The sequence below is a fragment of the Suillus bovinus genome (genome assembly GCF_016758785.1).
Source record: "Suillus bovinus strain UH-Sbo-P2 chromosome Unknown EDB93scaffold_23, whole genome shotgun sequence".
NCBI lineage: Eukaryota > Fungi > Basidiomycota > Agaricomycetes > Boletales > Suillaceae > Suillus > Suillus bovinus.
The window spans coordinates 349030-372748 of record NW_024542079.1 but is presented as its reverse complement, the minus strand read 5'-3'; the positions used below and the strand labels follow the sequence as shown (position 1 = coordinate 372748).

At 47.0% G+C, this 23719-nt stretch overlaps 5 protein-coding genes across 5 annotated transcripts; 2 read left to right on the top strand and 3 right to left on the bottom strand.

Moving 5' to 3' along the window:
* The first annotated feature begins 601 nt into the window (after positions 1-601).
* On the top strand, positions 602-7070 carry EDB93DRAFT_346467 (uncharacterized protein). Its single transcript, XM_041456153.1, has 23 exons — positions 602-839; positions 907-1164; positions 1235-1246; positions 1298-1316; positions 1368-1378; positions 1432-1547; positions 1601-1890; positions 1957-2152; positions 2203-2410; positions 2458-2741; positions 2805-2825; positions 2887-2893; positions 2945-2997; positions 3054-3182; positions 3234-3266; positions 3316-3352; positions 3406-4180; positions 4230-6063; positions 6114-6232; positions 6292-6378; positions 6432-6540; positions 6593-6795; positions 6873-7070. Exons 1-22 carry the CDS (start codon positions 779-781, stop codon positions 6704-6706), a joined length of 4773 nt encoding a protein of 1590 aa, XP_041308346.1. The 5' UTR covers positions 602-778; the 3' UTR covers positions 6707-6795; positions 6873-7070.
* An 891-nt stretch (positions 7071-7961) lies between these two features.
* Positions 7962-10345, bottom strand: EDB93DRAFT_346436 (Mycolic acid cyclopropane synthetase-domain-containing protein). The gene is made up of 10 exons (XM_041456152.1): positions 10130-10345; positions 9850-10080; positions 9741-9799; positions 9524-9685; positions 9262-9471; positions 9019-9207; positions 8842-8963; positions 8662-8792; positions 8408-8610; positions 7962-8358 (listed from the first exon to the last, which is right to left on the bottom strand). Exons 1-10 carry the CDS (start codon positions 10245-10247, stop codon positions 8332-8334), a joined length of 1452 nt encoding a protein of 483 aa, XP_041308345.1. The 5' UTR covers positions 10248-10345; the 3' UTR covers positions 7962-8331.
* Positions 10346-11875: 1530 nt separating this feature from the next.
* Positions 11876-12931, bottom strand: EDB93DRAFT_1142826 (ADP-ribosylation factor family-domain-containing protein). Its single transcript, XM_041449359.1, has 6 exons — positions 12801-12931; positions 12637-12747; positions 12536-12552; positions 12332-12477; positions 12195-12275; positions 11876-12140 (listed from the first exon to the last, which is right to left on the bottom strand). The coding sequence occupies exons 1-6, from the start codon at positions 12863-12865 to the stop codon at positions 11994-11996; spliced, it is 567 nt and encodes a 188-aa protein (XP_041308344.1). The 5' UTR covers positions 12866-12931; the 3' UTR covers positions 11876-11993.
* A 1663-nt stretch (positions 12932-14594) lies between these two features.
* Positions 14595-20965, top strand: EDB93DRAFT_1103543 (uncharacterized protein; the record flags this gene model as incomplete). The annotated part of the gene is made up of 24 exons (XM_041447318.1): positions 14595-14742; positions 14793-14901; positions 14961-15580; positions 15732-16321; positions 16370-16468; positions 16533-16661; positions 16710-16790; positions 16841-17269; positions 17374-17800; positions 17847-18099; positions 18155-18188; positions 18245-18391; positions 18445-18504; positions 18686-19009; positions 19175-19195; positions 19245-19321; positions 19372-19419; positions 19469-19670; positions 19716-20004; positions 20055-20100; positions 20153-20224; positions 20276-20486; positions 20539-20895; positions 20936-20965. 24 exons carry the CDS (start codon positions 14595-14597, stop codon positions 20963-20965), a joined length of 4803 nt encoding a protein of 1600 aa, XP_041308343.1.
* Positions 20966-21046: 81 nt separating this feature from the next.
* On the bottom strand, positions 21047-23622 carry EDB93DRAFT_1142786 (peptidase M24). The gene is made up of 15 exons (XM_041449358.1): positions 23356-23622; positions 23172-23303; positions 23114-23120; positions 22988-23061; positions 22852-22936; positions 22462-22804; positions 22287-22402; positions 22145-22234; positions 22079-22098; positions 21781-22026; positions 21690-21726; positions 21598-21632; positions 21477-21541; positions 21369-21428; positions 21047-21315 (listed from the first exon to the last, which is right to left on the bottom strand). Exons 1-15 carry the CDS (start codon positions 23525-23527, stop codon positions 21262-21264), a joined length of 1536 nt encoding a protein of 511 aa, XP_041308342.1. The 5' UTR covers positions 23528-23622; the 3' UTR covers positions 21047-21261.
* Between the last annotated feature and the right edge of the window lie 97 nt (positions 23623-23719).

Here is a 23719-nt window from a genome sequence, read left to right as displayed (position 1 = left end):
ATATTTGCAGTTAATGACTGAATACATTGGTGACCCTTGCATGATTGTGAGACACTAAAATATTTATGATCTTTCTCCACCTTCTCCCTTTCCCATACATCTCTGAATTTTCGCCATCTTGTGATAACGACGAAGCAAGAGACGATGTGAAGCTATCCTCGTTTGTCAGGGTCAGTAGCTCGGTAAAGTTATAGTCGAGCGTCTGTCGTAGACTCATATTTATTTGAACGGAAGCGCAAGATTGGACACGCATCGTTTTATGCTACTTCTTGTCAATGAGGCGGTCTCGTAGCAGCGAAAAAGCAAGGGCTGTTGTAAACACAACCTCGTTCGTTAGAGTGAAGAGCCTGCGATATTATAGTCGAGTGTCGAGTACCTCCGAATCCATGTCATGAAGAACATATAACTGAAACCTCAAGCGAATATCAAGTAAACTGAGGGACGGGTTCAGTTCGGACCTTAGTCGATTTTTGCCTTGATGCATGTACATGAATCGTCAAAGAGGATATAAGTAGAGTGTCGAATCGTTGAGTCAATCAGTGAAGTAGGCCAATTAACTTTATATTCAACTGTGGATTTTGTAATCCACACGTGCACGTGAATTTGATCCTGGACTCGCTCAAACGCGTTAAACTGCCGCCAGACCAATACCCTTCCTTTTGTCCCACTCTAGTTACAACCATCCTTTTGCGACATTTCTCGCTCATAGAACATTTTCTTTCCACAGGACTCACAATAATTGGTTCGGAGCTCCTCTGCTTTATACTCCACTTTGACTATGGCCGAAGGAGACGGCAACATCAAAGTGGTGGTGCGATGTAGACCCCTCAATTCTCGCGGTGCGTTTGTGAGGGATATGCATGCATCGTTCATACTCATTTCAACTTTCCGAATTCTGGCTTACAGAACTCGCACGAGGTGCTAAACCACTCGTCCGGATGCAGGGCAACCAGACTTTCCTCGATCCACCAGAACATGGTTCCCAGCAAGATTCAAAACGCGCTACGGAACGCAAGACGATGGCCTTTGGCTTCGATAGGAGTTATTGGTCTGCGGGACCACGAGATGAACCGGGTTATTGCTCGCAGCAGACTTTGTATGACGACCTGGGAAAGGAGTTGTTGGATCATGGATTTGCAGGATTTAATGCTTGTATTTTGGCTTGTGAGTAATTTATGTTTTGGTCGTCCGTCCGTGAGAAGCTGTGCGTGCTGATGCTACTTTGGTCTGGCAGATGGGCAGACTGGTATGCTTGCTTTTTATTTTGGACTGGGTCTAGCTCATGTGTCTTGACCAGGATCTGGTAAATCATATAGGTATGTTCAAGCGTATTCTCTTGGTGTGTGATACTGAGGGTCGGTGTACAGTATGATGGGATGTGCGTACGATGAAACGAATGACTCACATGCTACTTATGAAGATGATCACTAGATGGACCCGACAAAGGAATCATACCCTTGACATGTTCCGAGCTGTTTGTACGTGTAGTGGAGAAGAAGGCTGCAGACCCCAACATCAATTTCACCGTAGAGGTTTCATACATTGAGGTACGCCGCATACTTTGAACCTCAATCCAATCCTCACTTTATTTTACTCTTAGATCTATAACGAGAAAGTACGCGACCTCTTGAATCCCAAGAACACAGGAAACCTTCGAGTGCGCGAACATCCTAGCTTGGGTCCGTATGTAGAGGATCTATCGAAGCTAGTCGTGAACAACTACCACGAGATGATGACGCTCATGGACGAGGGCAACAAAGCGCGCACAGTCGCTGCCACGAACATGAACGAAACCTCTTCCCGATCTCATGCAGTATTTACGCTGTTGTTGACTATGAAGAGACACGATGTAGACACGAATTTAGATACCGAGAAGGTGTCGCGAATTAGGTGCGTTTCCTCGCGTTGCGATTGTTTGACAGGTGTTCATTGATTCGTCTATCTGACGCGACGCAGTTTGGTTGACTTGGCAGGTTCTGAGCGGGCTAATTCGACAGGCGCCACTGGACAGCGTTTGAAGGAGGGAGCAAATATTAATAAATCACTCACTACTCTTGGGAAAGTCATTTCTTCTCTTGCGCTTGCGAGTCAAGATGGGGGGAAGAAGGGGAGGAAAGGAAAGGCTGAAGAATTTGTGCCTTACCGTGACTCGGTGCGTCATATCTCTTTACTGTATGGTATCTATTTATAGATTTCAACTAGGTATTGACATGGTTGCTGAAAGACACTTTGGGCGGGAACTCCAAAACTGCTATGATAGCCGCCATCTCTCCTGCAGATTATGAGGAGACGCTGAGTACCCTACGATACGCTGACCAAGCGAAGAAGATCAAGAACAAGGCTGTCGTAAACGAGGACCCTAATGCCAAACTTGTTCGCGAGCTCAAGGAGGAACTCGAATTGCTTAGAGGTAACTTTCGTCATTTCATGTTTTGACAGCTGGTTGACACTCCTCAGCACGTGTGGCGATGTCCTCCGGCGAGGATACATTCGACCCGCACGTTCCGCCTGAGAAACAGAAGGTCACGTACAAGACAAAGGATGGAACGATTAAGACTGTTACCAAAGCGGAGTTGCAGGAGCAGATGGAGACGAGCGAGAAATTGATGCAGAGTTTGAATGAGACGTGGGAGCAGAAGATGTCTCGGACGCAGGAGGTACAAAAAGAGCGGGAGAAGGCGCTTGAAGAGCTTGGTATCACAGTCGAGAAGAATCTAGTGGGGGTACATACCCCGAAGAAGGTGAGGATGGGACGCATGCAGGGAGAGTTTTGTGCTAATCTACTGGTCGTGTTTGTTTTGAAGATGCCACATTTAGTGAACTTGGTCAGTCGATTTCGGATTTATTTGTGAGTTTTGTGTTTAAACTTCTATTACATCTTTTCAGAATGAAGGTGAGAGCTTGAGATTTAGTCCCCACGCAATCTGATCATGTATTCCATCAGATCCTCTCATGAGCGAATGTTTGATCTACCAACTCAAACCTGGCACAACCATCGTATGAGTGCTCTTCGTTTGCTCGTTGCTGCTGAATGTACAGGTGTTATTCGATAGGTCGGTCGCTTGGACAGCGAAAAACCTGCCGCAATTCGACTGAGCGGTGAAAATATCCTCGAGGAACATTGTTACTTTGAGAACACAGACGGTAAAGTAACCCTCCACGCTATGCCCGAGAGCGTCACTGTGAGAATCATTTTTGTATACACGCTGCGATTTTCCTAACTATGTTTGCAGTTCTTGAATGGCAAGCAAGTTTCTCCTGGACAGGTAAATCGATTGGTTTTCAAAAGGAAAGGACTCAATATCATTGATATAGTCTTATAAACTGCGTTCTGGATACCGGATCATCCTTGGTATGAATATAATTTTTCTTGGTGGTGGAGAATAACTCATCTGTATTGTTTAGGGGAGCACCACGTCTTCAGGTTTAATAATCCCGAGGAAGTCCGCAAGCAACGTGATCGTGCTACGGCCAGATCCAACATGCACTTGAGTGTGTCTGCTGCCGATGTAGAAGGCGATTCAGTGTCACCATCCACGCGCCCGGAATCGAGGGCATCCTCTGCGGGCGAAGCTGATGTAGACTGGAATTTTGCACGTCGAGAAGCCGCACTAGCACGCCTTGGCCTGGACCCTGCGCTTGATAGCCTACCAGACGAAGACATCAATAGGCTCTTCGAACGCATAACGAAGGTGAAGTCAATGCGAGATCACAACTCTAAACCACGGCCAGAAAGTAGCCTTAGCGCTCGGGACGATATCTGGAGCGAGTCAGGCCGACCTTTCTCGAGTGACGCTACTACAGACGACACAAGCCTTGAAGCTGGAGCGAGTCACAGCACACCTGACGTTGACGGACCTTTGAAGGACGTTCAGTTCCAACTGGAGTCCCGTCTTCAAGCTATCACAGAGTCTAGTGAGGCGGAAGACTTGAAAGTAGAGAAAGATCATATGGAGCACCAACTGAAAATGGTGCAGCAGCAGCTTAAACGCATGATAAATGCACGGGCTCGGGGAGAATCTGAAGAAGAGGTTGAGCGTTTCGAGCCCGTCATCTATACGGCAAGACAATTACGGCTCATTCGCAAAGTCCTGGACAAGTGGAGAGCCCATCGCTCATTTTCAATGGCTGAAGCTGTTTTGTCCAACGCTGTGCTTGTAAAAGAAGCCAACGTAATTAGGTGAGCTGTCACTTGAATCTCTAGATATCAACGGTCTCATTCAAATTAGCAAAGAATTGGGCAAGGAGGTTTCCTACAACTTCACCATTGCTTCTGGCGGGTCCCTTGCAGCTCCGATATCTGGAGTTGATACAATCGGAGGTCTGGACGGTTTCGGTGATGTTGCCGACCCCATACTAGCATCAGCAACTCAACCCTCCGTCGCCATCAAGGTTCTCGATAAACGGCATAATGCTATCTACACCTGGTCCTTGGATCGCCTTCAGCAACGAGTCAAGCGGATGAGAAACTTGACTACATACATTGATAGACCATCATATACCCAGCATTTCAGCTCGGATGAACCTTTTTACGATTCCCCTCCCCCACAATTCTCATTCATCGGCAATGCCCTCCTATCACTTGCACCCCTATCACGCCGAATTTCATCTGCATCAGTCGTGCCAATATTCTGCCGGTACACTGCGGAAGCAATAGGCTCGTGTCGCGTGGATATTAAGATTTCCAGTGTTCTGCAAGCGTCGAAGCATGGTACTCCCGCGTCAACCCGCCCTACATCCCCAGCCCCATCGGCCATACCACCCGGAAGTAAGATCAGCTTCTTCCTCACCGTAGATTCGATCAAAGGTTTATCCTCACATGACTTCTCGGCACTACACCTCCAACTGCGTTTATCATCTTTCGTGGGACCATCACTCACGAGTGAAGAGATATTCTCATCCACTGCACTCGATATGGAGACATCTTCTCTGTCGGAACTAAGGTTTCGCCGTGCGTTTTTGATCGTAACTTCTTCCAAGGTAATCGCATACTTGCGCCAAGGCTACGCTCCCATAGAGTTTTTTGCGGCTGCTAAACCCACATATTTGGAGCGTCTTGAACGCTGGGATGAAATGCGCGAACTCGGGGTTCATAACTGGTCAAGCCCTCTTGGGGCTCACACAGACACACTTCCAGTCATCCTCCCCCAGATGCGCCGCTCGGAAACCGATTTTGTAGTGGAACAAGCCCATGACGTAGTTGCTTCTGTCCAAATAAAGGAGCTCGGGGCTGATGGTCAGTACGTTCCAGTACCCGTAGTTTCTCAGGGAAGCCTCGATCCGGGGGTTTTCTCTCTACATCAGGGACTGCAGCGTAGAATCGCTCTCGTGCTTTCATCAGATTCCGGACTGCAACTCCCATGGACAGATGTCACAAGAATACGTCTGGGAAATGTGCGCCTCCTCGATCCAAAAGGTCGCCAGCACAATTCGACATCGAAAATAATGGTTACGCTCCCGCTATTGGCAGATCAAAGTGTTACGTTCAGACCGGATGGAACGGGGACCCTCACAGCAGAAGCACTATGGGACTCGAGTGTTCATGATTCCCTCCTGCTCAATCGAGTTACGGCGAGTGCACACCGAGTGATACTGCAGGTTGCCTGGTCCATTGCTGTGGACACGTGTAATGAACCAGTGCAGTTTAGCATGGACATAGCTGTTGCCATTCAGACACGGGACGCACGCCCGCCCGGCCGATTACTAACGTTCCTAAGTTCCGGGAAGATTACCTCCCGTATCAGCTCAATCTTCAGCCTTCGTCTTTCGCCTCCTTTGACACGGTCACCTCAGGATCTGTGGCGCTTGGATACGTCGGAAAAATATGTACGTGGCGAGGAGTTACTGAACACGTGGAAACCACGCGGTATCTCAGTAGTGGAGGATTACAACCGGCTTGTTTTAACGGAACGACGGGCGGCGGATGTTCAAGCAGTTCGGGTGTTGTCGGCATCTTCATATTTACCTGCGCGCCCTGATTCGGGGGCTGTTGTTTGGGGTTCGGAAGCACTGCTGCGGAAGGCACTAGGTCTCTGGCAAAAACGCTTCGGTCATGCAGGAGAAGTAAGCTGGTTCAAGTTGGATTTACATGTTTTAACGTCAATTATTCCCAGATCATTTTGAGTCAAGTGCCTACAGAGATCGACTGTGTCGTTGCATCTGGGAAGCCTTCCACCCGTGCGCTCCCACAAGGCGTGAAACTGAATTCCTCCACTACGCTTGTACCTCGTAGGCAAGCTCATGGTTACTCGAGTCCTCGCGAATGTTTCTGACTTCCAATCCTCTCCATAGCGACGGACCCACAAAAAAAGGCCATCTCCTAATTCTGACAGACGCCAGTCAAAATATTTGGGAAAAGCGCTGGTTCGTCCTTCGAAGGTAATCTGCCCCGAATAACTTTCCATGCAGAACACTTCTTACATTTGATATAGACCCTATCTACATATCTACACACACTCCAACGAATTGGAGCAAACCGGTGTTATAAGTCTTCACGGAGCAAACCTTGAATGTGACACACAGAAGGAGCAGCTTTTGGGTGTAAGCCCTCCTATTCATATCTCAGATGTGCTGGTGCTTAGCTTTCACATAGAAACAATTCTGTTTTACACTCTTTACTACTGCGAACTCGCACGCACTTGCCGCACCGTCGTTCAAAGAGTTACAGTCATGGACTTCAAAGCTCGACCCTACTGGCACCATCTGATATACCACGCAGCATCGCTGCTTCCATGTTGTGGATCCTCATCGTCGGTTTTATGTTCGCCATCACCTGTCTCTTATGCTATACCTTACGTATGTTATTCCCTCCGCCACTTGTAGACAGCTCAGCCATGACTGAATGAACTTACTATATATCGCAACCATCCCAGGGGCGTCGGAAGTTAGACCGGGGAAATATATTCTCTCGCAAACACGGGACAACGTTGTGGCACCGGTAGTGCAGCCATCTGTGCGTCACACGCATTCACCTATGCATAAGGCAATGCTTTGTTTAAGGTTTCGAGGCGAACTACGTATGCGGATAATGAGGCTACATACTCTGTAGCTTCCCTGTCCATCTGACAAGTCACTTGACGGTTCACTCAATTGCATCGGTTTGACTAACATATTGTGTCTCACGCAGCCATCGCTTGTTTGGGGCCATGCCATTATGTCAAGCCGAGCACACCTTTACATCCGCAAACTTAAAGTGTTTCTCGTTGTGCGTTAACGACCAAATGACTGCGGAAATTTCGCGGTGGAATCGGGTGCCACGAGCCTGATTGCATGATACATCAATGATTATTACAGGCCAAGCCTAGGCCTGGCACGAGAATTGGTTACGTACGATAATCATTATTGTGGCGGGCCAAGATGACGGGCCACTGGCAGTTTCACCTGGTAAGGTTGTTCAGACCTGGTTTCAACTTAACTTAACTTAGATCATGAAATGTTGCGCCTGCAGTCCACTCATCATTGTAGGCATATATCGCTCAGTACGTATATGGCAGTGAGCGCTCAATATTCAATGGCGATTTCCGTCGTATTTTGTGTTTCAGGAGTAGTCAGACTAGTCTACATACAATCACCGTCTTGCCGGCATTGCAGTTTTTGACGTGACGAACCGACATCGGCAATGCAGGATGGAAAGTGCCTTTTGAAATAATTCACACCTCTGCCAACAACGCTCTTCCTCAGATCATGATAGAAAGTTAAACGACAGAACCTCAATCTTCTAATGGCGGCCTGCAGGATGACAAGGACGAGATCTTTCTCACCTTCAACTTTTCAATGTATGTGAGTCAGTTCGACTACAATTAGCTAATGTCAATTTTGTAAGTGATCCGGCGAGTCGGACAAACCCGTGCGTGTAATTTTCTCGACATTATGAAGTCCAATCATTGGTAAGTGCTAAGTCAGCGCATTCAAGCCTCCAGGGGCATCGGATTTGTCAAGTTGAAGCTGAAAGATAGGGAGCGAGCTCTTTGACCCTTGCTCGGAACAAGTTGCTTACAACAGCGGCGAAGTCAAGTTGCCATACCGAGGGTAGTTGTTCATAAAACAATAATATTCCCGTACGTAAATAGGAGACAGTGGTAAGGTGTTATGGATGCAGAAGTAACGATATAAAGTCGCGGATCTATGCAACGTATTGATACAGTAGTCGAGTAGAACGAAATGTTCCCAGTCGAGCGGAATATATAGGCAGGAGATCATCAGCATAATAATGGGAGGAATAAAGTAGTAATGAGCACGAGTCTATGTGCACAGGCATCGATCTTTATAAGATCCTTTTCCAGAATAATTCGGATCCCTGAATCAGAACGCGGACAATGATGCACTTTAATTTCAGTCGCAGGTGACGGGACAGTCATTCTAGGAATGGAATTAGGAATGGGCCAAGAAAAAAATGACGACAACTTACAGGACGGGTGAATGTGAGCATATGGCAGGTGATGTAACCCTTGGCAAAACCAGCACCCGCATATGCGAACAAGTATTGCCATTTGCGCCGGAAAATATCGAATTCGGCCTTGTCTTTTAGACTAGGGTAGTCCTGGACGATCAGATCTTGTCTGACATTGGCATCAAGACGACGTCCCCATTCGCGCAATGTCCGTGGGTAGTCTATACAAGGGTCAGTTATTGAAAATGCCATATGGAGCAACAAGCACGTACGAGCTGCGTGGTTTTCGACACCCTCGAGCGTGAAACGCCCTTCTGAACCGGTGTTTGCGCCAGTGATGAGTGCCGTGGCACTCGGAAGGCATGAATTAGGCCACATGTATTTGCGCATGAAGTCTTCGGGCCTATATCTCTGGGTGAGTATGGAGAGTTTTAGAAATGCAAACAACATACTGATAGCCAGAGTACCGCGATTCTGGGAACGTTGATGCGCTAACCACAGCTGTTGCATTGCTGGATTTGAGAGCAAAGTCGACGAGTTTGAAGTAACCATGGTAATGCTTAGAGCCCACATGCTGTACGGTTGAGGGTAAATCATCACGATGACGGCACTGGTAATTGATTGCATACCTCAAGCATTTCGATGCTGATAAATGCGTCGAAGGCCTTTTCGAAAGAAGGAGGGATCTCGCGGTAATCCATGAGATGAACACGAATGACATCTTGCAGACCGGCCGCCTTAATGCGTTCCTCTGCAAGAGCCTTTTGTTCTTTTGACAAAGTCAAAGTGTCAACTTCGCAACCAAACGTGCGAGCAGCCTGAAAGAGGTGAATGTGAGGGATGGAAGGAGAAATATTTATGGGGCAACTGACCTCGATAGCCATACCGCCCCAACCAGAACCGAATTCTAGTATCCGGTCACCTGGTTTTACTTTTGCGGCAGTGAGAACATAACGAATTTTACGGAGCTGAGCAGCTTCCAAATCGCCGGGTGTGGGACCTGAAATCAAGTCACCACGGACGCCACCTTCTGCTTCTGTCCATAGGGCACAGGAGTACATCATCTCCTGACTCAAGAAGGCCTAGAGGAGCGCTGTGAGATCGCATTATTGGCGTGAGAATAAGATGCGTTACCTTGAATAGCTCATTGGATTGATCGTAACTGGCGATGGCGTTCAAACGTGCTTTGGAGCGCGTCTGGCCGAGAAACGCATTTGATATCCCGGAAATTGCCGATGTTACGCGAGAGACGGCGGAAGACAAGTGGTCCATTCCAGACTCATTGTCCAGCCAAAGCTATTGGAAAAAGAATCAATTGTGGGCCGCATTAAAGGAGTTTGATGCGACTTACGTCCATGACGCCCTTCAAGTTATCTACTTCGACGTCTCCCATCATATAGGCTTCACTGACTATGGGGATGCGAATAAGGAATGGATATGACGTAGTGGATGGAACTTACAGCCCAGATCTTGAGAACTGAAGGGTGATGAGGATCTAGACATGATAAGAGGGGTGATGAAGGGGACGTACAAAAGAATGCGCATCCAAAAGTCAGTGTTGACGACTTTGAGGTAGACATCGTTAGAACCTTTTGAGCGAGTACCGAAGTGATGAACGCCTTCAGAATCGGCGACTGTCAAGTGTCCGCGAGTGATGGCTTTCTCCATGACGGCAAGGACCGAACTCCGCGCTAAAGTAGGTTAAGGAATGATAAGTTTGTTATCTATAAATTGACTGACCATAAGTGGATATGATAGTCTTTGGATTTGGGAGAACAATCGATAAGGATGAAGGAGAACGATAGAAATTTGGAGCTGAGGAGAATGTCAAAGCTGTGGAGGTCGCTGCGTTCAACATTTTGAAAGAATTTATAAGAAAGAAAAAGGAGAAAGAGGGGGGGGGAGGGAAGAACGAAAGGTACAGCGTAGGTTATGGAGAAGATGTAAGGTGGAGGCTTTTATACGTTGAACCCACGGAGGACCTTGTCATGGTGTCGCTTGGATGAAATCGTGGACTGAGACCGGCGAAAATAGATGGTGCATAGTTTTTGCATTTAGATCTCGATCCAAGTAATTTTGACGGAGTAAAACTTTGAGGATGATATAGATAGATCCGTTGCCGGACAATGTGCACGTCTCGTAAAACAATAAAGAATACATACAAACCGGAATTTTGCGATTAACCACAAGGTGGTCTCAGGATCACTATTGCAAGCGACACGTGGCTCCCACACACTTTGTTTCTCATTCCCAAACTTTTCGTGCCTCGTCACAGGCTATATTGTCACCGCATGCCATGTCACGTGTCTCATATTGAGACCAAACAAGGCCATTGCTACCCGTTTCGCTCCACCACCTGCCCCTGCCCAGGCATCGGAAGGTCAGTTCAACCTGTTCCGCGCTCGGTCTATACCACCCGGCCGTGATCCGGCTTCCCCCCGAAGCCTTTGCCAGCTCACGTTCCATTCCTCATGCGCCCTGCCAGGGCAACGGCCTACGATGTACGATCATCGCATACGACCCTAACCTTCCGTGGCCTCGATACCAACTCCTGCCTAAATTGATTATCCCTCAAGTTCTATAAAAGATACCATCCCTCGTGTTTTTAATATCCTTGCACACTGCCCAGCTTCGCCCTGACAATGTGCATCGCCAATTGATCGTCAAGAACTTGGCCGATATATGTCGGGTCTTCTCAGAGTCTCCTAACTAGTCTTGCTCTACGTTCTGAATATGCCCGTGTACTTGTCCACCACCCCTTGCCCTTTATCACTACGCATGGTTCTTAGGTACGATTACGGCTGATCCGGCCTATGACGATATATATATATATGTAGGGGCTGTTTCATGACAATCCGATTATCGTTCATAAACGCGTAATACACGCCGTGAACTTCTACTCTCATTCAGGAAAACTCAAATTCTACCTGAAGCTATGCATATGTGGGTAAACATTGTAGTAGGACCACAGCTGATCTGCCCCGTTCTGCCGACTCGGAGTGTGAGCTCATCTGCAAGCGCACTGACATTTCCACTCTTACCAGTGAAGATGCCTTGGCAATCCCCAAGGTTCGGTAACCCCTGAGAGTACGCACCCTCGAATCTCATGCACTAATCCTGAAGCGTTAATTCTAAAGGCCTGACTCCCTGTCAATTTTTACGTGTGCGGTTACCCGCTCCTAAAGTATGCGCTAGGGACGCCAACCAGTAAAGACGCGACTTGCATGCAGTACTGAAATTATAGTGCACATTTAATTCTTTTTTGGCCACAACTTTCAAAAATCGTAACGAGCGTCGGTGGAAAGAAAATAAAATAAATACCACAAAGTAGTCGAGAATTCTTGCTTCTCTCAAGGTTATACCCATACGGGCAGGCCGTGTTATGTTGTCAAGTCGTTCGCCCGACGCCCCCGCTCCTTCTCTGGAAGTAAAGAACGCGGGCTGTCCAAAAAAAAAACGGGGTTGCAGTTTCCGTTGCATGCTGCGGAAATGAGACCTAGACCGTCGTGCGGCACTCAATCGACATGGACGATGCGTCTCAGTGAAAGAAGGGCATTCACAACCAGATTTTCCAGAGTTTGATATGCGCGAGATGGAAAAAACATTACGCAAAACTAGTCGAGCTGTAGTAAAGCCTGTGAGCTACATCTTCAACGACCCAGTCAAGGCCTTGGATCAGATTAAGACCAGTAACTGCACTGCACGACCAGATCTTCCAGTTGTGAGATTTGATCCCAGGTAGATCCAGTGCCTGGATAGACTCATCAGCATCACTCGAGACCATCTGAATGGCAAGGAAGCTGGCCTCGCTGATTTCAAGATCTGACATCGACCCATGTATATCTTGTTTGTTCGCAAAGACGAGCAGAGAAGCTCCAGATAACCGCTAGCACACAATTTAGTCAGTTGCTGTCAGTAACCAGCATAAAGAACACATGTTACGTCTTCGAGAAGAAGGTTGTGTAGCTCTTCTCTGCAGTCCCGCATTCGCATTCTGTCCCCTGAATCGACTACCCAAACAATGGCATCTGTTTGTTCAAAGTAGTTGCGCCAGTATGGTCGAAGCGTTCGTTGACCGCCTACATCCCCTGATAGCAAAGATGTTTCCGTCACCAGAAAAGCACAAAGGGGGGTCTGTTCACTAACAAATGTTGAGAGTGTATCTGTGACGCGTGGCATCATGCCGATCAAACAGAGAAGATTTCTCTCAGTTGCAAAGAAAATCCAAGTTGAGTTACCAGGCTCACTTTCTGTGAATGAACGTCTTGATATTGAAACCAAGCGTGGGGCTCACGCTGGATGTGTCTTCGCCGTTGATCTTTTTTAAGATAGTCGTTTTACCAGCATTATCCAGTCCTCTGGGCGGATGTTGAGTGGGAAGGATAAACTCGGAGAGCTGCGGATGGCATACAGGAAGAGAATTCTCATCTCCCGTTCTTTTTGCCTGCTTTTACGGATGATCGTGAGTAGGCCCATGGTGAAGGTGTAATATTTTAACTGGTCGTCGGAGCAAAGAGTCAGATCCTTAGACTAGTTGGCAATCAATACAAACCCGTTTTGGGACACTGGCGGCATCGATCGCCTTTTTTATCGAATTGGGGAAATTTCCCGAGCCCGTCGCAGCATCGCGGTAGATAATCGTAGTGATAGATACTCAGCCTACTTGGCCGGATCAATTGAAACATAAACTACTTCGTTGGCGTTCGCTGTCTTTGACATCGCACAAGGTTCAGAAACGTGTCAACTTGAACATGTATTGTAGTATACAAAAGGCGTGCTGCGTGTCAGGACACACTCACACTGAGTCATATCCATGGCCGATGGAGTTAGGAACATCTTGAGTCGAGAATCTGCTCAGGTAGACAGTATGGTGATCGGTAATTCGGCAACTCTGCGAAAACAAGCGAGATCCGCTCGTTTGGAAAAAAAAAAGAGTCAACACAGTCGCAGTGAACTGTACCCACATCCATAGCATGCATGTCAGTCTCTCTGTGAGCATATGGTATGCTGCAGAGACCAAGTAACTCACACGAAACCTCATGACACTCACACGAATTGCATTGCCATGCGGGAAGTAGGACAACCGAGTAGCTGGCACACAATTTGTGCACCCGAAAAAATTAGGACACGTACCAAATGTTTGGAGACCGAACCGGGTCTCTGGAGATGGTTATTTCACTCCCAAGGCCTCTGATGAGTGACGAAGGATGCAGAAAGCGTTATTTATGCGGAGCGTGACCTTGGAGATGAGGAGCCACGAAATAAATTATTACATAAATGACAGCATGCAAGTGCGGTTTGCAATGGAACAAAAGAAACGAACAATTGAACTCACGTGGAACACGGAACTTGGCAAACAACAACCTCGAGCATAGGTCGCGGCAAGTGTGAAAAAATACAGCTCGATCAATTAATTATTATCGGTGGAATGTTTCACTGCGGGCCGACGGGTGTCATAGAAGTATGTATGAGCATTACTGTACAGAGGTTGATATCAATATAACTTACAGGCATAGCATATTTGTTTCGCAGAAAGTCCTGACATCCTGGTACATGCGTAATTTTTGATCAGCGTCAAAGTCAATATATGGTGGAATTAGCACAACGAAAAATCAAGCAAGGCTTCCAGTCAGTCACTGTTGCTTATGATCATCGTCATCGAGGATGTTCGTTGCATTGCTCAGTGGGATCATACGTTGCCGATCTTCATCGACCACTGCGCAACGTTGGTCTAAATCGACGAATCACGGCAACAACACCGGCAATGGGCGACGATCAGGTGAGCATTTCAGTCATGACTCGCTAAATCGTTGATTTAAAATTCTGCATTGCGGCATGTACGAGAGAGCCCACATGATCAATATTTGCATCGTACCCATAAAAAGCTTGACCAACGGAATTGGTGCTTCGCAATAAGGGCAAACCTCCCCGTCCATGAGGATGGCGTAGTCGATAGCAGAACATAGAACTCGCTGCGACAAGGAAGTATTGGGGGGTCCATATGGCGAGAATTTCGATGCTGACGACAATGTGGACATGTCAAACCATGTTTTTGCTCATTCAAGGGAGTCTATTCGCCAAAGAATAGCTTGGCAGGCTTTGAGAATGCAGAGAACCCTAAAAGACAAGTTCAGTAGACCGCCTTCCTGCCTTATTTCTCTGTGAGGTGACAACATGTGCAGACATCTTACCTGTAGTAGCCCAAATGACCCTGGTGATGATCATGACCTTTGTAAGACTGAAGTCATACACCATGATTTATATGATTCCAATTCTCAACTTGAAGCTGAAACGCAGGTTGCAGCGGGCAGCTGTGATGAAAAATAATGCCAAGAGGGCAAGACTCAACGAATGTGAGAATTAATTGCCCGTTTTGTTGAGTATGCACGCTGACCCTGATTAGATGCTAATCCCTCCACCCAAATTCTTCTCTACAAGCGATTGGCGATCGTATTAATCATGCCGCCAAAAAACAAAGGAAAGAAGGGAAAGGCCAATGACGACGACTATTGGTGAGCCTATTGGAGTTATCATTGATCTGCCCCAGTCGTCTCACGTAACGAATACTCAGGGAGACTGCTGGTGTGTCAGCGGAGAACTATAACGCTATCGATGACAAGATCGGAAAATCTGGTGATGATCGCCCACTCGTCTACGAAACTGCACAAGCTGAAGATGAGTTTCCGGAGCCGGACCAGAAGATAAAGAAGAAGAAGAAGAAAGGGAAGAATGACGATGATGTCGCTCCTGACGCCGCCCCAACTCCCGTGGCCGTACCCGCACGTAATGCCACTGTCGCAGCGATTGAGGATGAAGAAGAAGGTGAAGGAGAAGATGTTGGAGAACCGGATACAAAGAAGAAGAAAAAGAAGAAGAAAGGGAAGAAAGACGAGGACACCGCTCCTGCCGCTGACCCGACTCCACCACCTCCCGCACCTGCAAATAACACCACTGCCACAGCACCCGATGATTATGAAGATGGTGAAGAAGCAGGTGCAGGTGAAACGGACGCAAAGAAGAAGAAAAAGAAGAAGAAAGGGAAGAAAGATGAGGACGTGGTTCCTGCCGTTGCCCCAACTCCCGCACCTGCAAAGAAGGCCAAAGGTGGCCTCGGTGCATTGAAGGCTATGATGGAGGAGAAGAAACGACTGGAGGAGGAGGCGCGAAGACTAGAGGAGGAGGAACGGAAACGTATAGAGGAGGAGGAGAGACGAGCGGAAGAGGAGGCAAAGCGCAAAGAAGAGGAGAAACAACGGAAGAAAGAAAAGGAAAAGGCATGATTCAGCATCTTTCGATTTAAAGTAATCTGCTCACAGCCCTTTTCAGGCCAAGCTTGAGCTAGCCAAGAAGGAGGGTCGATATTTGACGAAGAAACAAAAGGAAGAGAAGGCAGCCGCCGAGCGTCGTCGGCAGGCCCTCCTTGCATCTGGTGTTCAAATAGAAGGGCTGCAACAGCAGGCAGGTATTCCGCCAAAGAAGGTCGCGTTCGGTAATAGGAAGAAGGCTGTCAAGGAGGCCACAGCTTCGCCTGCCCCTGAATCGAGACCGGAAACTCCAGACAACATCCCCGAAACCTTCACCCCTTCCCATGTCGAGCCCGCTGTTGAGGAGGCTAAGTTGGACGGAGTGAGGGATGAGTGGGATGCAAGTAGCGGAGATGAATCAGATGAAAGTGTTGACTCGGAGGAGACGCAACCAGAACCAGAAACTCAAACAGGCGTTCAAGTTGACCAGAATCCACCTGACGCGGCACAAGCAGATTCAAAGAAAGAAAAGGCAGATACAGGGGCAGCACAGGCGTATGCGAGACCAGCTCAGACACATGCAGCTGCCACTGCGGTGCATAGTAAAGATAAGAAAGATAACCTTCGCAGTCCTATCTGTTGTATCCTTGGACACGTCGATACCGGTAAGACGAAACTTTTGGATAAGGTCAGTTGTTTTGCTTGCATGTCCTTATCTGTGTACTCATCCTTTCAGATTCGTCAAACAAATGTACAAGAAGGCGAAGCAGGTGGTATCACCCAGCAAATAGGTGCCACGTACTTCCCGTTGGATGCCATAAAGACGAAGACTGCAGTAATGAATAAGGCTGGTCACTTGAGTGCTCTAACGATTCCTATTTTCTGAAGGATGACACCAGGATAACTCTCAAGAATACAAAATCCCTGGATTATTGGTTATCGATACGCCCGGACACGAATCTTTCACCAACCTGCGTAGCCGTGGAAGTTCTCTGTGCAACATCGCAATTTTGGTGGTAGATATCATGGTGCGTTTTAATTATCTGCTAAAGATCTTTCTTGATTGCCCATTCCAGCACGGCCTTGAGCCACAAACCCTGGAGTCGCTAAGGTTATTGAGAGACAGAAAAACACCGTTCATCGTGGCCCTTAACAAGGTAGATCTACTTAATATTCTCTGGTGTTTTGTTTCGATTTCTTTTCGCAGATTGACCGATTATACGGCTGGAAAGCAACACCCGACGGCGCTTTCCAAGAATCACTTGCGAAGCAAAAACAATCTGTGCAACGACAATTCGAAGATCTTGTGCAAAAGACCATCCTCGCCTTTGCAGAACAGGGGTTGAACTCAGTCTTATACTACGAGAACAAGAGTTTTGCCCGCAATGTTTCTCTGGTACCTACCTCTGCCATCACCGGGGAAGGCGTTCCCGACATGATCATGCTATTGGTCAATCTTACCCAGCAACGCATGAGTGATCGCTTGATGTACCTCTCGGAGCTGGAGTGCACTGTCCTCGAAGTTAAGGTAGTAGAGGGCTTGGGCACAACAATTGATGTTGTTTTGTCCAACGGTATTCTACGTGAAGGTGACAAAATCATTGTATGCGGTCTCAATGGCCCGATTGTCACTCAGGTTCGTGCATTGTTAACACCTCAGCCGCTTCGCGAGCTACGAATTAAGGCAAGTATACAATTTATTGAGGTGTTTTCACGGTGGAACTTATATTCTCCTCATAGTCAGCATACGTTCACCACAAAGAAGTCAAGGCGGCACTGGGTGTCAAGCTTGTTGCTCCTGACCTCGATAAAGCTGTTGCAGGTTCACGACTCCTTGTTGTTGGGCCAGACGATGATGAGGAGGATTTGCTCGACGAGGTCATGTCAGACCTTACCTCGCTTTTAAACTCCGTCGACAAGTCAGGTCGTGGAGTTTGCGTGCAAGCCAGTACGTTAGGATCTCTCGAAGCGTTGCTTGACTTCTTGAAAGTCAGTAAAATTCCCGTATCGGGGATTAATATCGGCCCCGTGCACAAGAAAGATGTCATGCGCGCTGCCACAATGCTAGAAAAGGCCAAGGAGCTCGCAGTTATTCTTTGTTTCGATGTACCAGTTGACAAGGATGCCGAAAAAATCGCTGAAGAAATGGGCATCAAATTGTTCAAAGGTTTTAGTTTCCGTTGTTACTTTGATTATTCTGACTCGTCATATAGCTGACATCATCTACCATCTGTTTGACGCCTTCACTGCCTATAACAACGAAATCATGGAGGCAAAACGACGAGACGCGGCTCCGCAAGCGGTGTGGCCGTGCAGATTGAAGACTATAGCTGCTTTTTGTAAACGTGATCCAATTATTTTGGGAGTTGACATATTGGATGGGACTCTTCGAGTGGGCACTCCGATCTGTGTTGTCACGGTCGATCCGACAACACAAAAGAAAGAAATCATCGACCTTGGAAAGGTGTAAGTCCTTCATTTCAGACTTTCTAAGTACTACTGCTCATTATCTCATGACAAGCACGTCGTTGGAAATCAACCACAAATCATTCGATGTAAGTTTTTTGTCCTACCCTACGTTGACATCGTGTCATTGAACTTGGCTTCGCAGATCGTCAAGAAATCTCAATCTGGTGGTGGTGTTGCTGTGAAGATCGAACATGCTGTGTATGAATCTGGAAAGATGTTTGGCCGACACTTCGATGAAAAGAATGAATTGTTCAGTCACATCACAAGACAGAGCATTGATGTTCTCAAGGTTTGACTGCACATGCTGCTGTGAACCTCAAAACTAACATTAGCCATGTCTAGACGTCCTTCAAGGCTGATGTTTCCAATGAGGAGTGGCTCCTCATCAAAGCTCTCAAACCCGTAAGCCTCTCAAATCCTTTTCCCTTTCCAGATGTTCAACCATTGTGCTTCAGCATCTCAATATTCAATAAATATTCAATGACAGTCGGACATCGGCGGGCCGGCAGCTGTCCATAGATAAGAATTGATGTCCCTTATCGATTTTTTTGTCGGAGTTACTACTACATCCGAGTCATTCAAGTGTATTTATACCATCTTGCACATCCTGCCAGGACCTGCCTTGAATCCCACTTCCTTATCCTCTAGTTCACTTACCACGATGTCCAACCATTCCAGCACTGAAGTACAGAAGAAAGACGATGTTGTTGGTGATAGCGAAAGTGGATCTATCGCAGACACGGACGCCCTGCAGCTGGTAATTCGCTCCTCAACGACAGAAGGGAATGACCTTGCAGGAAATGATGCGTTTGGTATCACTCAATTAATCGGTATAGTGATCAACTGGATGGCTGCGGGTATCCCTACTGCTGACCGACTCAGGATCGTTTTTGACCATCCCGGACGGGTCTGGGTTGTCACTGACGTCTGAGTTGCAGTAGGGGTTGAGATAATACCGCTCGAACCTGAACAGCGCTCATACCTGCGTAGGGAAGCCCCCAGTGTCACCTTAATCCCTCTCCTTACGAAGAGTAATGCATCTTGTGCTGACTTTTTTTTATCCTGATTTCAGGCACAACTCGGCTATAAACAGGTGAGACCATATATATCTACCTTGGTTGTTATCATCTCACCTGCCTTAGCAATTACATCGCAGTTGGCACCTGATTGAGAGCTTTGCGGCAAGCTTTGTTGCCCTAAACTTCATTGGAGGCGTCAGGTATGTAACTGCATTGACTGCTCCTGCTATTACTAATGTCGTCTCGACAGATCTTTTATCTTCCTCGGGCTTCTCGCGGGAGGGCCCGCCGCGGTATGGTCTGTCTGTTGATCTATGCTTCACTCGCATACTCTAACCCCATTACAGGTCATCGTACCTTATCACGATGATCTTTATGTTCATAACTGCTGCTGTTCTTGCCGAGATCTGCTCCGCGCTACCATTGAGCGGCTCTATCTACTTATGGGCTGCAGAAAGTGCTGGTCCAAAGTATGCCAGATTCTTCGGGTTCCTGGTTGCTTGGTGGGCATGTACCGCATGGATGACCTTTACCGCAAGCAACTGTCAAGTATGTCATATAATCTGACAGTGAACCCAATTCTCAATTTTATAGACCACAGCCAATTACATCGTTTCTCAACTTGCTGTTTGGGAGATTGACTTCCCTGGAGGTGTTGGAAATGACAATATCCAGTGGCGAGCCCTGATATGGGCAATATCCGAAGGAATGTTGTTGTTGTCAGTGGCTATCAACTACCTTCCGCCAAAATTTTATTCTGGTGTCTTCAAATTTTCCATCGGCCTCATGATGCTTGACTTTTTCCTGTGTCTCATCTGGTTGCCCATTGGTGTCTCAAATACCTACGGTTTTCGGTCCGCCAGTGATGTCTTCACGATGACCTGTAAGAGGTCCGCTCTACCAATGCCTTTAATCATGCTGATTTTACGACAGATAACGGCACGGGAGCCCCAGCTGGGTGGAACTGGCTCTTATCTTTGTATGTCACATTGTGATTTCAGTGATGAGGCAATTATCTGACACGACTTGAGGTTATTCACAGCGGGGACCTTGACTGGCTTTGATGCCTCAGGACACATCGCCGAGGAGACCAAGAATGCTAGGTATGATTTTCGACAAACATAGTAACGGTGTCCCTGTTTGACTTCCCGTAGTGTGGTTGCAGCAAAAGGGATTTTATCGAGCGCAATTGCAACAGGTGTTTTGGGCTTCATTACGACCATTCTGTTTTTGTTCTGTACACCAGACCTCGAGATTATGTTTGCTCTCGATGCGCCGCAGCCCTTCGTGCAGATCTACGCGCTCGCTCTTGGAAAGAAAGCCAGTATCTTTATGACCGTTATTGCGGTCATTGGCCTGATCATGGTGCGTACCACCTCGCTGAAATAGTCCATATTTTCATTAGCCGGCCTGCTAGAACACAACTGTTGCTATCGTCGCATCCTCGCGCCTTGTTTTCGCGGTCGCAAGAGACGGGGTTTTACCATTGTCCGGATGGATCGGCGCTGTCGACTCGAAAGGACAACCTCGCAATGCGGTTACCGTCATCTACATCTTTGGAGCGATTATTCTCTGTACAATCATTCCTAGTCAGGTGGCATTCACATCATTGGTCTCAGCCGGGGCCGTTCCGACCATTGCGGCATATGGCCTTATCGCTTTGCTACGCTTGACGGTGACACCCGATTGTTTCCAGTCCTCTCATTTCAAGCTGGGAAAATATGCTAAACCATTCTATGTTTGCGCTGTCTTATTTAATGCACTGGTATTTGCGGTACGCTACTTTCACTCAATGACACATGACTTGAACTCAGGCCGTGCCAGGTCGACATATCACCATTTGAATTCCCTGTCAGCGCTCAAACATTTAATTTCGTGAGTTTTATAGTTGTCTTCATCAATTCTAACAATGACCTTTGTGGAAGGCCGTCGTCATCTTTGGCGCAATTTCCATTTTCGCTTTCCTGAGCTGGTACTTTACTCCTGAAGAAAAGTGGCTCAGGAAGGACCAGATACTGAAGGCATATCAGACAGTCGACCATCCTGAGGATGAATGATGTGGTCTAGGGTACGGGGCTACGAGGGTTGGGCGAGATCTAGATGCATATACATACATATATATATACGCGATTTTCCAGCCTTAAAATGGTTCCAGTCCCAGTAGTCCCTGACATGCACCCTCTATGTCTGCAATCTAAACATGTATGCGTATTTAGTTCATCCGGCGAGGAGAAGATCTGGACAAACCTCCTTTGGTGCACTAACGCTGAGAACCACGGGGTGTTTCTCGCCAACAAGGATCTCGTCCTGTAAGTTATGTCAGTAAAACTGCAAGGAATATGGATATCGGCTAACCTCTATCCGGATGCCAATGTTATGGAAATGCCTTGGGAACTGAGCGGTAGGTGGGACATATATTCCTGAAATGTAGATCAACATTAGTGATCATTATTGATAGAATGCACAAAATACGCACCTGGCTCTACAGTAATTACCATCCCGGCTTTCAACCTTGTATAGATGGTGAACTCTAGATCCAAGGAAGACAAAATTAAGAGAACTACGTACAGCTCTCCTCTGTCTGAATATGATGATTCATGCAAATCTAGAAAATCCCTACATCAAGATCCCCTGAAAGTAACAGTAAAAACCCACGTACCAATCCCAATTGGATGACTGAGGAAATGAGGGTAAAGTACTCTCTCCAGATCTCCTGTATGGAGAGTAAATCCTATTTGCTTCAGTTCCTGTCTGAGGAGGTCGCAGGATTTTCTATGCAAATCATGAAGACTCAATCCCTCTGCCTCCGTGCATAATCCCACAAGGGTCTTCTGCGCAGACAACACTGCACTATATAGCTCCTTTTGTGGAGGTGTAAAGGAACCATTGGCCGGATATGTGCGAGCTTAATCATAAGTGGGTAACACAATATTGGAAGCAGGATGAGTAATACCCACTGATGTCAGACGCGTAACCGCTTAAAAATGTTAGTGTGCCAGAAAGAAGTCAACGAAATGACTTACTTAAATTCACATCCAGCGTCCATCAAAATCATTTCACCATCTTGTACGACTTGATTGTTCGATGTATAGTGTATGATGAGTGCATTTGGCCTGCACTACAGATTCAAATCTCAATGTCATCCATTCGAAGCTGAGAACTCACCCAGATGCAACGACGGGGACATATGCAAGGCGCTGTGAACCTGATAGACTACATAAGTATTCAAAATGAGCTGCTAGTACACTTTCTGAGATGCCGGGTCGTGTAAAGCGCATTGTCTTGATGATGAAAAATGATCGTGTCAGAATAACCTATGATGATTTAAAAAACCAATTACCTTTGCATGGGAGCGACCACTAATGTCAGCAGCCATTCTCATGACTTGTTGCTCGCAGACACTCTTGAATGCTCTTAATTGGGCTATGAGAGGAGCAAGAGGTTTCCGCCGGGAGCTTGACAACGACTCCACGACACTCTCGTATTCTGACCGAGGATTGACAGGAGGCGAAAGGTACCGAAGTAATGATTTACTGGAGCGTGCATTTTTGCGAGGAGACTGGGGCAGGTCAATATAAACATTAGAGTAGAGGCTAATCATGGATCGCAGTTGACCAGGAAAAGCCTTGATTGTTAGTGCGTCGTCCGCTTTGAAGACATTGAGAGCATCATCGAAGCCTGTCCTGAAAAAGATATTGTTTCAGGATACCATCTTAGTTTCGGAATTTACCTTGGGCCGTCCCATTTCTCTTTCGCAGAGTCCTTCCCGTTCGAGAACAGTGTCATCCTATATCCTCGAGAAGATGCGTTCTTCTCTGGTAGGAAGTAAGTCCAAGACTAACGAAAAACGTCGACTCCGTACTTACCTAGTACAACGGCAGAATCGGGCTCTTCAAAACCAGTGAGATACCAGAAGTCAGATCCTTGGCGGTATTTGTAACTTGAAGCCATAATGTTAGGCAAGAAATCAGCACAAACTTGTGAAGTCCTACAATATATCTTGAAACGGATTTTAAGGTATAGAAGAAGGAGAGGAGAACATTCACATACTTCCGCTCATGTATTTGACAGGTGCAGCAATCAGAACCACTACACTATTGCTAGGTAGGCTGTCCATGAGTTCTTTCCGACGGCGCTCATACTCTTCGGACGGGATTCCAGGTGTGAGTTCATGGGGCCTAACTGTCTTGACTTGATAACGATGCAGGAAGTGAACCAGAAGGCTTAAGCTCACGTAAGTGGGGGTGTGATTGAAAAAGCGGTTGACCGTAATGTGAAGGCTTGTGCTCGTAACCTGGTGCTGCTTCAGTAGCATATGTTCTCAAGGATGTGCAGATTTGTGACGGGGGACATCTAGCAGCGACTCTACGGAGAGCCGGCAGCAGCGAGCGGAAGTTGGAGCACATGAAAGGAAGCTAAGTCCCAGAACCCGAAAAGGGTACTGCCAGTTGGTATAACGATTTTTTATGTCGGTGATGACGATCACCCAGGGCCGAGTTCATATACATAGCCGGTCTTGTTTATGTTTGTTTTTGATTTATCAGAAGTTATCAAATAATATTTAAATTGTCATTAAAGAGAAAACTATAAAATATAAA